Genomic DNA, 15887 nt, shown 5'->3' on the forward strand with positions numbered 1-15887 from the left:
TATATTTCCACAGATGAATTCAAGTTTACTTGTTTTAAATAAATAAAATACAATTTTAAGAAGCTATGTTTATTTAGATAATATATTAACTGTGTTTGGAACAACTGAGACGCTTGTCTGCGCATGAGTTTCATATGCTCGAGGCGTACCATTAGCCTACTCCAGATGAATTGACATTAATATTAACAATATCTAAAAAACACATTTTGTATGCTTTCAATTGTATCTTTTTCAAATAAATTTTGGACTATAATATCCTAAATTGTGACAAATAAAATGTTTCTTGTTGGTCACTTTAAATATGGATAACATTTGGCCTATTTTCCTGCAACGATTGAAGAATTTAGGCTAACGTTAATATTGCATTTTTGTTATTTTCACCTCAGGATAATACATGATTATGTCAATAAAATGATTGCGATATATGCTATTTCAGTCATTTTGCCATAATGACAGTGTTCGTTAATGAACGACAAGACTATCAAAGAGGGCATGAACCACAAATTGACACATTTAACGGAGAAACACGCTTACTCCAGATATGATCTAGAATATTTGTGAAGTCGTTTGGATCAAGGTCCCCACCGACATTATTTGATGGGCCCATTATAACCTACTTCATAGACCTACTGTATTTGAAGGTGCACAATGTTGGAGGCAAATAATATGGTATTGACCAGTATATGCCTGGCAATAAAGGTAGGTACCTTAAAATTGTAAAATCAACCCCAGCAGATCATCCAAAATGCACCGAGTAATTCATGTATTTATTCTCCTATATTAAAACTCTCTTGCAAAGTGTTCTTTGCAGATTCCAATAACATAAACCTCAATTTGTGGAGAAAAGGACTCCACGTTTCCATGATAAATCTTTGAACTTTGGACAGATCTGATTCATTAGTTTGCCCAGCTGTTGAAAAAAGCCTTTGCATTGTGAGATCCAGTATGGAAACCACCTTGTGTCGAACGTGAAACAGCAAATAAAAACAGAGAGCAAACCTGTCAGTGACTTGTGCTTGACTCTGATTGAAATCTTTACTATTAGGGCATACCCCAACGTTCAAATAAGAGATAAATAATAATTTATATAGAATATCATGCATTATGTTCGACATTTCACCTGAAAAAGGCAAGGAGGTGTTTTTTTCCTAGGCTACTCCGTGTATAATTTAGTGTAAGAGCATATCACATTGAAACCCATAATAGCTGTTCACTTTAGTATTTAATAGTCTAAACCAACATATCAACGCCTTTATGCCCTCATATAAGATAATATGAATTAATAACTTATGAAGGTACATTTAGTAGTAAGTATATAGACCTATTCTTACCCCGAAAGGGTTCATTATATACACATCGATAATTACAATAATAAACATGTTATTATTATTATGATTAGGCTATTATTATTATTTATATGCCAAGTTTTCAATTGCCTTGCCGTATAGGTTATACGTGTTTTTCTACACGTTAAATTTGAACTACATTATTCAAGTCGTCCAACCTTTAGTAATGTGTGACATATGTTATCAGCAGGCAGTGTCCAGCATGGAGATTTCAGCAGCGCCTTGTTTTCCAACTTATGTGGCATTTCACGTTTCCCCATCAAAAGCCCTGGCGCTTTCTTCACCCTTATGGAGAAAAATTTCGACAACAATGCGCAGACCCCTTTACTTCAAAAGCGACCATCAGCGAGCCTACCCGTAGACCTTTCTTCTCCGTCTTTTCATTCTGAGTTTAGAAAGCCACTACAGGGCCAAGGCGCTTCTAATACCTTTTGATGGGGATTGAATTAATTATCTCCAATAACACAATTGTGCTTGGCCAACGAAAAGAGCACAGCAATACCCCTTCAGATTCAAAGACGAAAGAAAGGAGCTTTCAAAGGCCGAGGGAGAAGAGGGAGAGATCTCTATCCGAAATCAGCTTTAGAAGCAGCTGGTTTTCCATTAAAAATTATACGGAAGAAGTTTATTAGGGCTTTGTGTCCTCCTAATATACATCGACTGTCAGGTTGGTGGTCCCTCGGCCTGCCTGCCTGCTACGAGACCATGGTGTTTTGTGTCTTCATTAATCCATTTGAGGCCACAATAAGGGGACAACCCAATTGGTTGTTTTTTTTTGGTTGCAGGGTAACGGAAAAAGTTCGAACAAACAAAGGAGGATACAGAATAGTGCTATACATCAGGTTTTGCAGAGGACGAAGACAAATGGAAGTTATTAAAAATGTATACCAGCTATCCAAATATTAAATACTAGGCTACCAGTCTGTTAAATAAAATAAGATGTGGCACTATGAACAAACAGTATTTGCTATATAAACTAAATATTAAACAATTTGACAGTCTAATACGGAACGCCCAAATCATCTATAGTCAAACATGTAAACCATGCATAGTCTACCTATATCAAAAGAACAACTAACCATATTATGCAACACTGTAAACAACGAGATAGCCAGGAGAATGAACTATAGCCCACTTTTTTATCATTGTGCAATAGGCACATTTCTCTCCAAATGGCATGCTTTTCACATAGGCCAAGGCTTTACAACATATGTGCTTCATGAACATTGTCATTTTATTGTCAATTAGCCTCCAGTTTCATACATTGTTACTAGAAAAGAAGTTCCACAACGAATAAATGGATGGATTGAGTGCGTTAAAGTGGAAGGAAAGACAGGAAATATTTGTTGTCGTTATAGCAACAGGATCAGTCACGCTTTTCTCTGAATTTCATTCACAACTGGGCTGCCTGAACACGTTTTTAATTAAAGCGTATAAAAAGTTGTTTTGTAGTCATGTCATCATGCGATTGGTTCTCAAAATGGGTTAATCGGGATTCCCCTTATTTTTGATGCACCAGTGTACAATCCTTTACACGGAGACCAAGATAGTAAAATTCCCAGGATAAATTAAGGATCTGACTCCAAAATAACATTGCAAAATAAATATAAAATGGGCTTCTATAGGCCTAGTCAAGATATATTGAACTGAACCATAATACAAATTGAGACCTATAGGCTAGCCTACATTAGGCATTTTATTTGTACTACTGTGTGCGATCATCATAACAACGCGTAAAGCACAATTGGAGGCGTGGCCGATTTGGGGGATAACCAGGGATATCAAAAGTTTTCAGATTTCAACAAAGTGAAAGATTTTGCCTCCCTATTTAGAACAAGGCGGATTATTTGACGAAGAAACATACATTGGGAGGACCTTGTGGGATTAAGAGTGGGGACACCCAAGTTGTGCGATCTCCACGGTTACCAGCGCAGATGAAATCGACAAGCTTGTTTCTCGAGCATTATCTGAGGGGAGGGTACTCTCTACCCTACCCCTCCTGTCTTCGGTCTGCAACTTGAGGGCAACCGTGCATCCAACAATCCAACACAAATTCTGATTACATAATCGATCTTGTATGGGTACACAAATCTCACCACGGGCATAGCTTTTTTTATTATCGAAGGACAGCGGGAGGAATGTAGGGCTCGTTAGGGTCAACCCACCAATTTAAGAAAAATAGAACATACACGATGCGGATATAACTGTTTGGTGTATAATCTGTAGTAAAGGTCGCCTGATCTCTTCGGCCTCTTATGTTTATAAACTATTAGTATGCAAATAGGGACCACAGAGAGGTAGAACAGAGAGAGAGAGAGAGGGGGGGGGGGGGAGGTTTTTGGTGCAGGAAAATGAGACTGATAAATGAGAAATATATCCATGGACAGTGCCTCTCTCTTTGCATCCATCTCTAGATCACAACATATTTTTCTCAAAGTCAATACACACTAAGAAAAAATGGTTCCTCAAGGGTTCTTTGGGAAGGATGGTTCTATGTGGAACCATAATGATGCAAATAACCATTTGAGCCCTTCAAAGGTCCTTTGCAGTTCACAAACGGGTTCTTTGCTTTTTTAGTGCTAATTAAAATGTAGTGCTAATTAAAATGTAGGGGCAGCGGCTCATTTGGATATTTGGGGGCATGGTTTGCTCACAGCTCTTTTTGTGCAAGTGTGAGTGAGTGTCATTCCAGTTTCTCATCTGTTGTGTTATGCCATCACATGTCATATATCACTATGGCCAGTGATTGGCCTTGTGAAAGACTCACCCTTGCCCATGGAATACTAGAATGGACATGAACCTTCTTATGATGGGATAAAGGTTAGCCATGTTGGTCAGGGAGCTGGTCAACCATGCCATGTTTGCCAGTGCTGGGATAAGATAGTGTTAAATAATGAATTTGAAGTATGTATCTACACTGCATGTTTGTTAGCTAGCTAGACGGCCAGTTTAAGAGGAATGATTCCATACATTTTCGAACTGCCCAAATTCCATTCAAACGATGCAGTCAATCCACAGCCATGCACTGGCAGAAATCAGTTGATGATAGGACTTAGACAAGTTGTAAATGCAACAGTTACTGATATTGTATCATATAATGGCACTCACAGCTTTCCAGGAAAACAACAATTCCAATTAGACTAGTTTGGATTTCTCCCTGGCCAATTTGGCTGCCATTTTCACACCGTTCTGGAACTTTGAGGGTTTATGACATAAATTATTGGAGGGTCTAACAGGATCTCTATGCATTAAGAACAGTTGACTAAATCAGTAGTTCTCAATTCTCTACTCAGGGAGCCCCAGCTGTTCCAGAGCTACCACACCTAATTCAACTTGTCAATTAACACAATAATAACACCTACAGAATGTTAATATAATATGGCTGACCAGAATAACAAACCCTGTATGGTTCTTCAAAAGGATCCACAAATAACCTTTGAGATTGAGAAAGGTTTTGTGTAGAACCATTCTCCATAAAGGTTCTATAAAGAACCATACAAAAGTGCGCAATATAGCCCCAAAAAGGGTTATAACCATAGCAGAACCCTTTTTTTGGTGCGATATAGGACCTTTTTTGAATGGTTCTTTATAGACCTTCAAAAAATGGTTCAATATAGCACCAAAAAGGGATCCACTATGGTTAAAAGCAAAATAACCCTTATGTGGTACTATATAGAACCATTTGTTTTTGTTGTGCAATGCCTTTGTCAAAATCTGGCCAATTAGGATATGACAATAGCCAAAATAATAGTGCCACAAACAAAATACAAATGTATTAAAATAAAGAGATTTAAAGCTCTGCTTAAAATGTAATTCTTTAAAACCTAGAAAGAAGTTCCATGAAATGGATATGCATGGACTACTGAAGTTACCAAAATATACCCCTCTCTATATACTTTGACCTACTTTGAATACTTCTAAAAACTTAATATTGCTTCATGAAACCTTTAGTCAGCGAGAGAACAAATACGACAGTTGTGTAATTTAGAGAATTTTGTCATATGGATCTTACAAAATGAATATCAGAGGTAGTGGGTTTATTTTTTTACTCTTTAAGACCTATTCTAAATTAGCACACTTTGAGAGCTGAACCTTAGATACACAGAAGTGTTAAAAAATACAGTTTTATCTTCAAATAGAAGTTTATATCAATCCATAGGGATATAATGGTCGTGACTGAGTTGAGAAAGTACTTTATAAAAATGAAGAAGAAAATTCCTGAGAATAAAACACTAATAATGTCACACCTTTTTTCTTTGAGTATAGTAAATAGTGTTGAGTTAACAGAATAAAGGATGAAACAAATTTTTTTATCAGTTGTTTATATGTTTTATTTCATACAATACTCACACCATAAAATGTAATTAAAATATTACAGCAATACTAACTTTATAATACAACAGATGCAAAAATACAGGAAGTTGATAGGTGATGTTCTTCAAATCACAAATTCCATGAATGATTTGATTTGAGAGCATCATGGAGTTGACTAAATAAATCACGTTATTTGGCCCGCGGAAGCATCAATGCCGAATCCAGGCAGCACCAGCAACCTTTTCAATACAGCACTAACATTTGCAATGAAATACTGTATATGTCAGGACACTGTATTGATCTAGGATATCAAAGAGAATACATATTTTATCAATAAAAGTAAGGCACATAGGCATTTCCCTTGTAACAGAGATAGATAGGCAGCAACACAAACAGCAACACACAATTTAGTTGATGACAAAACAAATATAACATGATTTTTAGTAAGGTAAAATGTCGAATTTAAGAAAGAAAGAGGGATAAAGATAGTGGGCAGCAACAAACCAACAACCCAAGTGGTTAAAGAGTTTACGATTCAGTTTGAGCCCAGCCTGGAATGAGGCTTTGGAGTGCTGCACTTCTTACAACTGTTTGCCCAGTTAAGGCTTGGGTGTGTTTACACAGCGTTAAACACAACAGCCTGGGTCTGGGCAGGCAGGGAGGCAGCCTGGACACCAGATGTGGCCGTTCGACTGGACGGTCGCTCAGGCTGCTCCAGTTCGGGCAGAGCAGACAGGGGGCTGCATCACAAATGGCACCCTATTGCCTGTACTATTTTTGTCCTATAGGGATGTAGGGCACTGGTCAAAAGTAGTGCACTTTATAGGGAATATGGTGCCATTTAGGACAGAGCCAGGAACTGAGTGGACTCACTGTTGCTTCCCCGTAGTCTCAGTCAGATGACCGTCCGGACGCTGCCTGTCCCCACCTTCTTCCTCAGCACCTCCACCAGTCGCTCCAACCTGCACGGTGACAAAGAGAACAACATTCATTATAATACATGGTATAATACATGGGTTTAATATAGTGCTTTTTAATGACCCAAAAACACGTAGAGGAACCCCAAATATAGGGATCGGGAGGAAGAGAGGGAGACAGGGGAGGAAGAGGGGGAGAGGGGAAGGGAGGAGGGGGAGTAATAATGGGGAGACAGGGTGAGGAAAAGAGGGAGAAGGGGTAAGGAAGAGGGGAAGAGAAAGATGAAGAGAGGGTGTGAGGAATGAATGCACCTCTCCTGGTGCAGTGGTGCCCAGCACACCCTAACTAACACAAGGATACACTTGTTACAGGGCAGACCGGGGGTAGGATGTAGACGCTTCTTTAAGTGGTAGTCAGACCAAACCCACTGTACAAATCATTAAAATACACTGATTCTTTTCTCTCTCCTCCCATCTCTCTCTCTCTCTGATCTAGTGTTTTTCCTGGCAGAGGGGCAGGACAATAATGGTGTCCTTATGGTTGAAAAGAAAAGCAAATGATTCCCTGACAGGATGAAAATCACAGTGAATTGATGGGCGTGTGAGAGAGAGGAGAGGAATGCTTTTGGAGCGAGAGGCTGGGTGAGAGAGGGAGGAAACAGCACATTGCTTTTTTGGCTCTCTGGAAACAAGACATGTGAAGCTGGCCAAAACATGCAGTCATCACACATTCTAATTTTAACCTATCCAGACTATTATGGGTCTGCTACTGAAATACGGATGTGATTTTACGGATGTTTATTGGCGGGTTGTACTTTTTTTTTTTTTTTTAACCAGTCAATAATAATATTCCTAGCTATTTAGTTAAAAAGCATTCAACTGGAATTATGTTATGGTCAAAGATGTAGGGAAATTGGCTTTGACTAAAGAATATTTTGTGTATTTTCAAATAGGAACATTTCACAGGACTTGAGAGGTTTTTTATCTCGTTCAATGATAATATATACTCAGCCCAAAAATAAACGTCCTCTCACTGTCAACTGCGTTTATTTTCAGCAAACTTAACATGTGTAAATATTTGTATGAACATAACAAGATTCAACAACTGAGACATAAACTGAACAAGTTCCACAGACATGTGACTAACAGAAATGGAATAATGTGTCCCTGAACAAAGCGGGGGGTCAAAATCAAAAGTAACAGTCAGTATCTGGTGTGGCCACCAGCTGCGTTAAGTACTGCAGTGCATCTCCTCCTCGTGGACTGTACCAGATTTGCCAGTTCTTGCTGTGAGATGTTACCCCACTCTTCCACCAAGGCACCTGCAAGTTCCCAGACATTTCTGGGGGGAATGGCCCTAGCCCTCACCCTCCGATCCAACAGGTCCCAGACGTGCTCAATGGGATTGAGATCCGGGCTCTTCGCTGGCCATGGCAGAACACTGACATTCCTGTTTTGCAGGAAATCATGCACAGAACGAGCAGTATAGCTGGTGGCATTGTCATGCTGGATGGTCATGTCAGGATGAGCCTGCAGGAAGGGTACCACATGAGGGAGGAGGATGTCTTCCCTGTAACGCACAGAGTTGAGATTGCCTGCAATGACAACAAGCTCAGTCCGATGATGCTGTGACAAACTGCCCCAGACCATGACGGACCCTCCACCTCCAAATCAATCCCGCTCCTGAGTACAGGCCTCGGTGCAACGCTCATTCCTTCGACGATAAACGCAAATCCGACCATCAACCCTGGTGAGACAAAACCGCGACTCGTCAGTGAAGAGCACTTTTTGCCAGTCCTGTCTGGTCCAGCGACAGTGGGTTTGTGCTGGACTGAGGGCTTGTGTGCCCACGTTGTTGCCGGTGATGTCTGGTGAGGACCTGCCTTACAACAGGCCTACAAGCCCTCAGTCCAGGCTCTCTCAGTCTATTGCGGACAGTCTGAGCACTGATGGAGTGTGCGTTCCTGGTGTAACTCGGGCAGTTGTTGTTGCCATCCTGTACCTGTCCCGCAGGTGAGATGTTCGGATGTACCGATCCTGTGCAGGTGTTACACGTGGTCTACCACTGTGAGGACGATCAACTGTCCGTCCTATCTCCCTGCAGCTCTGTCTTAGGCGTCTCACAGTACAGACGTTGCAATTTATTGCCCTGGCCACATCTGCAGTCCTCATGCCTCCTTGTTCACGCAGATGAGCAGGGACCCTGGGCATCTTTCTTTTGGTGTTTTTCAGAGTCAGTAGAAAGGCCTCTTTAGTGTCCTAAGTTTTCATAACTGACATTAATTGCCTACTGTCTGTAAGCTGTTAGATGGTTCCACAGGTGCATGTTCATTAATTGTTTATGGTTCATTGAACAAGCATGGGAAACAGTGTTTAAAGCCTTTACAATGACGATCTGTGAAGTTACTTGGATTTTTACGAATTATCTTTGAAAGACAGGGTCCTGGGAAAGGGACGTTCCTTTTCTTGCTGAGTTTAATTCCATGGTTATAATATCACTAAAGAGAATCAGATAAAGCCAAATAAAATGGGATCTTCAGGAGCACCATGGACAGGTGAAGAGCATGGTGCTAAATAGGAGGAAATTAACTAGATTACATTTAGCAAAAATTGCCCTTCAATCATGAAGGACACAAGCACACCGTGACTAGTGAACAAAATGTGAAAATAAATGTTATTTTAATAATTGATAAAGCAATGGAAGTTTTCTTCCAAGTGCAAACATTCTTCTTCCGTAGAATTCAAAACTTTGGGAGCACTTAGGCAGGGAAGAAATCTCCAACTGTGAATGAAATTAGAATAGAAAGCCGGGACTGAACCCCAGCATACAGCAGGCTTTTTGTTATAGAGTGAGGATTTGAAGCTCTTTCCATGAAAATCTTATCCCCCGTCCTCCCCGTGACATCACTGATACGGAAATAATAAACTTGACACAAGTGGAAAGGCTACACTGCTCCTGTATTGTAATAGTTGTAAAAAAACAAACATTTTCACTTAGATTTTTCATATATACCATAACAAAAATCACAAGTTAAATCTTTAGTCATTGTAGTTATTAAGACAACTAACTAATCATGTGCAGTCTATTATATCAAAGTTAACTTTTAAATGTAACCTTGACTTGCAAGGTGGGGGAGTGGATGTTGATATAGTATTCTTAAATCCCTGATACTGTGCATGTGCCACGCACGCACACCCCCTGAAATAACAAACCCTTTTACACAAGGAAGAAAGACACATCGCTGATATTTTTGAGGGAGTGCGGTCTTCTCATCTTTGAAACACGGTGCACTGATTGTTTTCCCTCAGCAGCTCAGTTGTAATGACCTGAAAAGAGCCCGAGGGTGCGTCAAAATGATCTCTCCTTTCCCCTAAAATGTGCACTGGTTCACTTCCCTTCATGGATTTGAAAAGAAATGACTGGTATATGGAAACTCCCTCTAGCTCATACAAACACTCAATTTGTGGGGAGTAGTGAACGAGTCCACACTTCAGCAGGATGGAGAGATTATTGTGACGCAACCAGAGAATTGCGCTGCCTGCGAGACTGTCTAAGCTGTGACCTGCCAATCTGCTTGCCAAGGGTTTCTACCGACTGGCTGGTAATCAGGCAGCATCTGGGACTGACCCAGGTACTGTCTGTCCGGAAGTTATTCTCCATCTGTTTTCCTCAACATGGCGAGTCATCACCACCGCAAACCTGGCTGTGTTTATTTATGCGTGGTGAGGATGACACGGCGGCTAGCGCTGTGTGTAACATCAGCTTGCTGTGGAGGAGAGATCAACATATTAGCAATGGGGAGAGAAAATAAGGCCAAGAGGATTGCTAATGTTTAAGAAAGGTCCAAGTCACAAAGGCCATGCAAACACTCCAGCCACTGAATGTACAGGCCACGCACACAGGCCAACACTCACTGACACACACAGGCCAACACTCACTGACACACACAGGCAAACACGGCTCACCTAACTAGTTAACATGAACACGAGGCAAGAAATCCCCCCCCCCCTCTCAAACACACACAAACACACACACACCTTGTCCCCCTTGTGTGTAAATGGTGCAGCCCCTTGTTGCATTTTTAAATATATGCATTAGCCTCTCTGTCACGTTTAGACAGTTCCAGCTAGTGTGTGTCTCTGTCCAAGGTGTACTGGTGGGGATTTGGAACAACACTGTTTACCAAGGGTGGCCAGTAAACCCAAACACACACGCTGGGGAGCAGCCAGAGAAAACATAAATCCTGATTAAGAATTCAGTGTCGCAAAACCAACAATTATAGCTGGAATAAGATGGAGTAAACACGCAGCTCTTCGCATTCATTCTAAACAACCTGAATCAGACTCTTTTTGCAGTAGAGCAGTGAAATATAAGCTACCAGGGTTTCAGTAGAGTGTGCATTGTACTGGATGGATGGTACACTTGTTAGTATTTAATCAAGGTTTTAAAGCTCAGAAAGTGTTTAAAATATACATATACAGTATATAATCAATAATTAATACAGTTACACATGACATCGAAAATGCAATGTTCAACATTTACAACGATGAATCATAAGAAAGTTACATAACACCAACTCAAGTTATGGGGTCACATAGACGAGTTGAGTATCTGGAGCATCAGCATTTGTGGGTTCGGTTACAGGCTGAAAACTGCCAGAAACAAAGCCCTTTCTTCTGAAACTCGTCAGTCTATTCTTGTTCTGAGAAATTAAGTCTATTCCATGCGAGAAATTGCCAAGAAACTGAAGATCTCGTACGACGCTGTGTACTACTCCCTTCACAGAACAGCGCAAACTGTATCTAACCAGAATAGAAAGAGGAGTGGGAGGTCCCGGTGCACAACTGAGCAAGAGGACAAGTACATTAGAGTGTCTAGTTTGAGAAACAGACGCCTCACAAGTCCTCAACTGGCAGCTTCATTAAATAGTACCCGCAAAACACCAGTCTCAACAACAACAGCGAAGAGGCGACTCCGGGATGCTGCCCTTCTAGGCAGAGTTCCTCTGTCCAGTGTCTGTGTTCTTTTGCCCATCTTAATCTCTTCTTTTTATTGGCCAGTCTGAGATATGGCTTTTTCTTTGCAACTGCCTAGAAGGCCAGTATCCCGGAGTCGGAGTATTATGGGGTATTATGTGTAGATTAATGAGGACATAAAACAAACAAAAAAACATTTTAGAATAAGGCTGTAACGTAACAAAAAGGCTCCTACTTTCCGAATGCACTGTAGAGCAGCAAAGGCTCTGAGATATGATGATGATGATGAGAGAGGGAGATAAAGACAGCAGTAAGCAGCGTGCCCGTAAATAGCGGGCGAGGACCACCATCTCCTGATGAAAAGGGTCTTTGTGTCCTTTCGTCTCCTCCATGGCCAATTTTGATTCAGCAGGCAGCTTCAGATAGGTCATTAGACATTCTGCTCAGCCCCTCCATCAATGGAGCTGCAGGACAGTCAGCCCCCGGCACTCAGGTGCCACATTCTGGGCCGCCTCTCCGTTTCCTCTGGCAAGCCGTGTCCTCTAGGGGGTGATGAGGGGGGAGAGGGGGAAGGGGGGAGAGAGCGAGGTAACTCGGCTCCTCGTGCATTCTTCTCACAGCCGTGCGACGGGGCCCGCGTCAGAGCTGCTTCCCACTGACTCCCACACCACCACAACCCAAATGGTGCCCTATTCCCCTACATAATGAGCTACTTTTGACTTGAGCCCTAGTGCACTATAGAGAATAGGGTGCCATCTGGGACGCATCCCAGCAGGACCAGGGCCATCCATCTGGGGGTCAGTTAACGGTCGAGTGTGACTGTCTTCTGATGCTACTGCTGCTGCTGCTCATCCTTGCCCTGGGCCGCAGTCTCTACCCACCCTCCACACTTTGACACATCTAACCACCCTGACAGGCCTCTTTCTGGGAAAGGATCTGACTGAAAGATGTCCCAGTCCCAGACCATGCTCTGAAACTGTTAACACTACCTTGTTGGCCTCCACTAGGAACCAGTAGTAAAAAAATAAATTAAATACAAATCATAAAAGTGCAGAACATCAGTAACAGTACCAGTTCAGTGCACGCAAAGTAATTGCTAGCTGCAGTTTTCCAAACTATTCCCAGTCTGCACACTGCAAGAGCAGTTGAGCCAGCGGACTGAAAATGTTGCCTTCGTACGGGAAGTGTGCGTTAGTTTTTACATTTACAGTGAAGGTTGTAGAAGACGCTGTGTGATCTTCCAAGCATAATGGAGGCCCTCCAGTGAGGATCGTTTAAATACAATACCAACCAGAATCCCCTCTTTTCTCCCTCCCAATCTGAGGGATGTGGGGGGGAAGCCTTTCAGCTTTCCCAGTGCTGAGAACTGTCACCCACCCTCAATCACCATCCCCCAATCCCCCTGTTAATTCACCAGGCAAACAGATGAGCAGGGCGACTGCTGTTTGTTTAGTGGGGAGCGGGTGGCTCCAGTGTGACTGTGGGAGGATGCAGGAGCAGCAGAGTTCAGGCTGGGACTGAGAAGAGAAGGCCTCCCAGACAACCAGTAACCAACTATCCTTCAGCATGGACACCCCTAGCACAAGTCAAGAGGATGGGGGTAGGGTGCAGCAGGAGTCATGGGGGGCGAGAAGGTTTTGGGGATGGGAAGGGTGGGGAATCTGTTGCAGGGGCTAGGGAGGAGCATGCGTTTACCAAATTCTTGTCATGGGGCAACATGGCGGGGATTAAAAAACGTGTCTATATTAAGTGAAACTAAATTGGCGGTGGTGGATTTGACCTTCATTTTCAGATGTCGAGAAAGTACATTTGATTTAGTAGCAGTTCTTCATGGGCTAGTCATTACTGAGGGATCTGTAAAAGCAGAGTTGTGCTCTAGTTAGCTACTCACTTCTGTACTTTCTCGTTGGCCTCCCTCGCTGCCTCTTGGGAGTGTTGTAGCTGGGCCTGGGTGTTCTGGTGCTCCGAGGCCATTCTCTGGAGCTGAGCCAGGAGGGGCTGCTGGTGGGGGGGACTGGCCAGACCAGAGGGGGCTTCCCTGGGCTGGAGGGGCTTGGTCTGGAGGGTCTGGGTTGGAGAGCTGAGATATGAGGCCCCTTGCTCTGTCTGACTGGTGGTCCCTAACTCACATTGGGCTTGGTGCAAGCTGTAGGGAGAGATAAGATGAATTAAATGAGATGATACTTAATTGCAGTGGTGTAAAGTACTTACATAAAAATACTTTAAAGTACTACTTAAGTCGTTTTTTATCTGTACTTTACAATTTATATGTTTGACTACTTTTACTTCACAACATTCCTAAAGAAAATAATGTACTTTTTACTCCAGTACATTTTCAATTCTTAGCAGGACAGGAAAGTGGTCCAATTCACTCACTTATCAACAGAATATCTCTGGTCATCCCTACAGCCTCTGATCTGGAGGACTCACTAAACACAAATGCTTCGTCTGATTTTCTTATTATAAGCTATTTGAATTATTTATACTTTTACTTTGATACTTAAATATATTTAAAACCAAATACTTTTAGACTTTTACTCAAGTGGTATTTTTCTGGGCGACTTTCACTTAAGTCATTTTCTATGAAGGTATCTCTACTTTTACTAAAGTATGACAATTGAATACTTTTCCCACCACTTCTTAATTGAATTCTCCCTTGCATCACAATAATCCAATCATTACACAGATATTAAAATGTTGCACAGTAAAACCATGGACGTCAACACATCACCAGCTACACACCGGTACTTCAGGAAGCTACAGGGTGTCAGCTAACAACAACAGCGTTAGGACTGTTAACAAGGCGCTCTGAAAAAAGCAGTTCTCATTATATTTGATTGACACATTGATGTGATCCTTTGGCTTAGAATTCGGTGGGAGGAAAATATTTGTACATACTGGGTCGACTGAACACCAAAGAGGCACAACTACTGAAAACAACCTCAGCTACAACAAGTACAGCATAGGTTGTAGAAAAAGGAAGGATGTGAAGTCCCTGCAATGATACAATAGTAGCTCTTGTAGCTTGAAAGTGCAGTACAGGGATGATGCACTGAACAGGCTTCCAACCAACAAGTCTCCTTTACTCTACACTTCTGACTTTGCAGTCAGAGTGCAGCTGGACACATTCCTAACACAAACAGACAGAAACTTGACCTTAACCAATGAAAGCATGCCTGCAGTTTAACTGACAGTAGGGAACGTTATTCTGTATTAACACCCCGTGGCAAAGAGACACGTTTAATATTCAAACGCTATGTCACTACATGAGACAATATCTGGAGGCAATAATGCAGCAGAATGTCAGTGGAATATATTACCGTACATTACTGACGGGACTGACTGACTGAAAGCATCAAACGAGTGTGACCGAGCGTGTGTGTGTGTGTGTGTGTGTGTGTGTGTGTGTGTGTGTGTGTGTGTGTGTGTGTGAGACTGAGAGCATCAAACTGGTTGAGACAGGAGCACAAGGTGAAAGCAGACAGGTGTTTCCAATGAGATGAGAGAGAGACTCTCTCAAATAAAGAGAGAAAGCAGCTCTCAAAAAGAGAACGATTGAGGTAAACACTACATCGGTGTGGTTATATTATCAATAGAGCTTGGTAGGGTGGTGTAGGGTACTCTTCACCTTAGTAAAGGGCTGACAAAACCCATTATCTATTGGGAAGGAGAGGAAACCAAACATTTCCCATTGACCCCAACTCTGACTATGTATGCATTCCAAATGGTCCCTTACTTTGGATGCATACATAGTCGGAGTTGGGGTCAATGGGTCAAACGTACTATATAGGGAATTTTTTATTTTATTTAAACTTTATTTAATTAGGCAAGTCAGTTAAGAACTAATTCTTATTTACAATGACGGCCTATACCGGCCAAACTCGGACGACGTTGGGCCAATTGTGAGCCGCCCTACGGGACTCCCAATCACGGCCGGTTGTGATACAGCCTGGATTCGAACCAGGGTGTCTGTAGTGACGCCTCTAGCACTGAGATGCAGTGCCTTAGACCGCTGCGCCCCTCAGGAACCCAACTAGGAACAGGGTGCCATTTGGGACAAATCCTATTACAGATTTATTACTCCATTCTTCACTCGATTACAGTACAGGAACAATACCCTTGCCCGTCCGCAGTTCAGTTATTAACACAAACCAATTCCAATGCATATTTTTGGACAATCCCACAAGAATGTGTTCAATCAATTTAAAAAATATATTTGAAAAATATGTCTCACTGGCAATATGATTAAAAATGAGATTGGAAAATGAGTCTCTCTCTCTCTCTCCAAAGACCAATATGTGATCCTTAATTTAGCAAGAGTTTCAAGTCACTG

The 15887-nt window shown here is 41.9% G+C and overlaps 1 protein-coding gene across 2 annotated transcripts in view; it reads right to left on the reverse strand.

The window, feature by feature from the left end:
* Positions 1 to 5658: 5658 nt before the first annotated feature.
* Positions 5659 to 15887, reverse strand: part of mipol1 (mirror-image polydactyly 1) — a 72830-nt gene continuing 62601 nt past the window's right edge. For both annotated transcript variants that reach the window (XM_055863909.1, XM_055863910.1), the window contains 2 exons: positions 13446 to 13700; positions 5659 to 6622 (listed from right to left, as the gene is read on the reverse strand). In XM_055863909.1, coding sequence (XP_055719884.1) covers positions 6556 to 6622; positions 13446 to 13700 — 322 coding nt within the window. In that variant the 3' untranslated portion in view covers positions 5659 to 6555. The remainder of the gene's footprint in view (positions 6623 to 13445; positions 13701 to 15887) is intronic.

The sequence above is a fragment of the Salvelinus fontinalis genome, chromosome 15, assembly GCF_029448725.1.
Source record: "Salvelinus fontinalis isolate EN_2023a chromosome 15, ASM2944872v1, whole genome shotgun sequence".
In the NCBI taxonomy this organism is placed as follows: Eukaryota; Metazoa; Chordata; class Actinopteri; order Salmoniformes; family Salmonidae; genus Salvelinus; species Salvelinus fontinalis.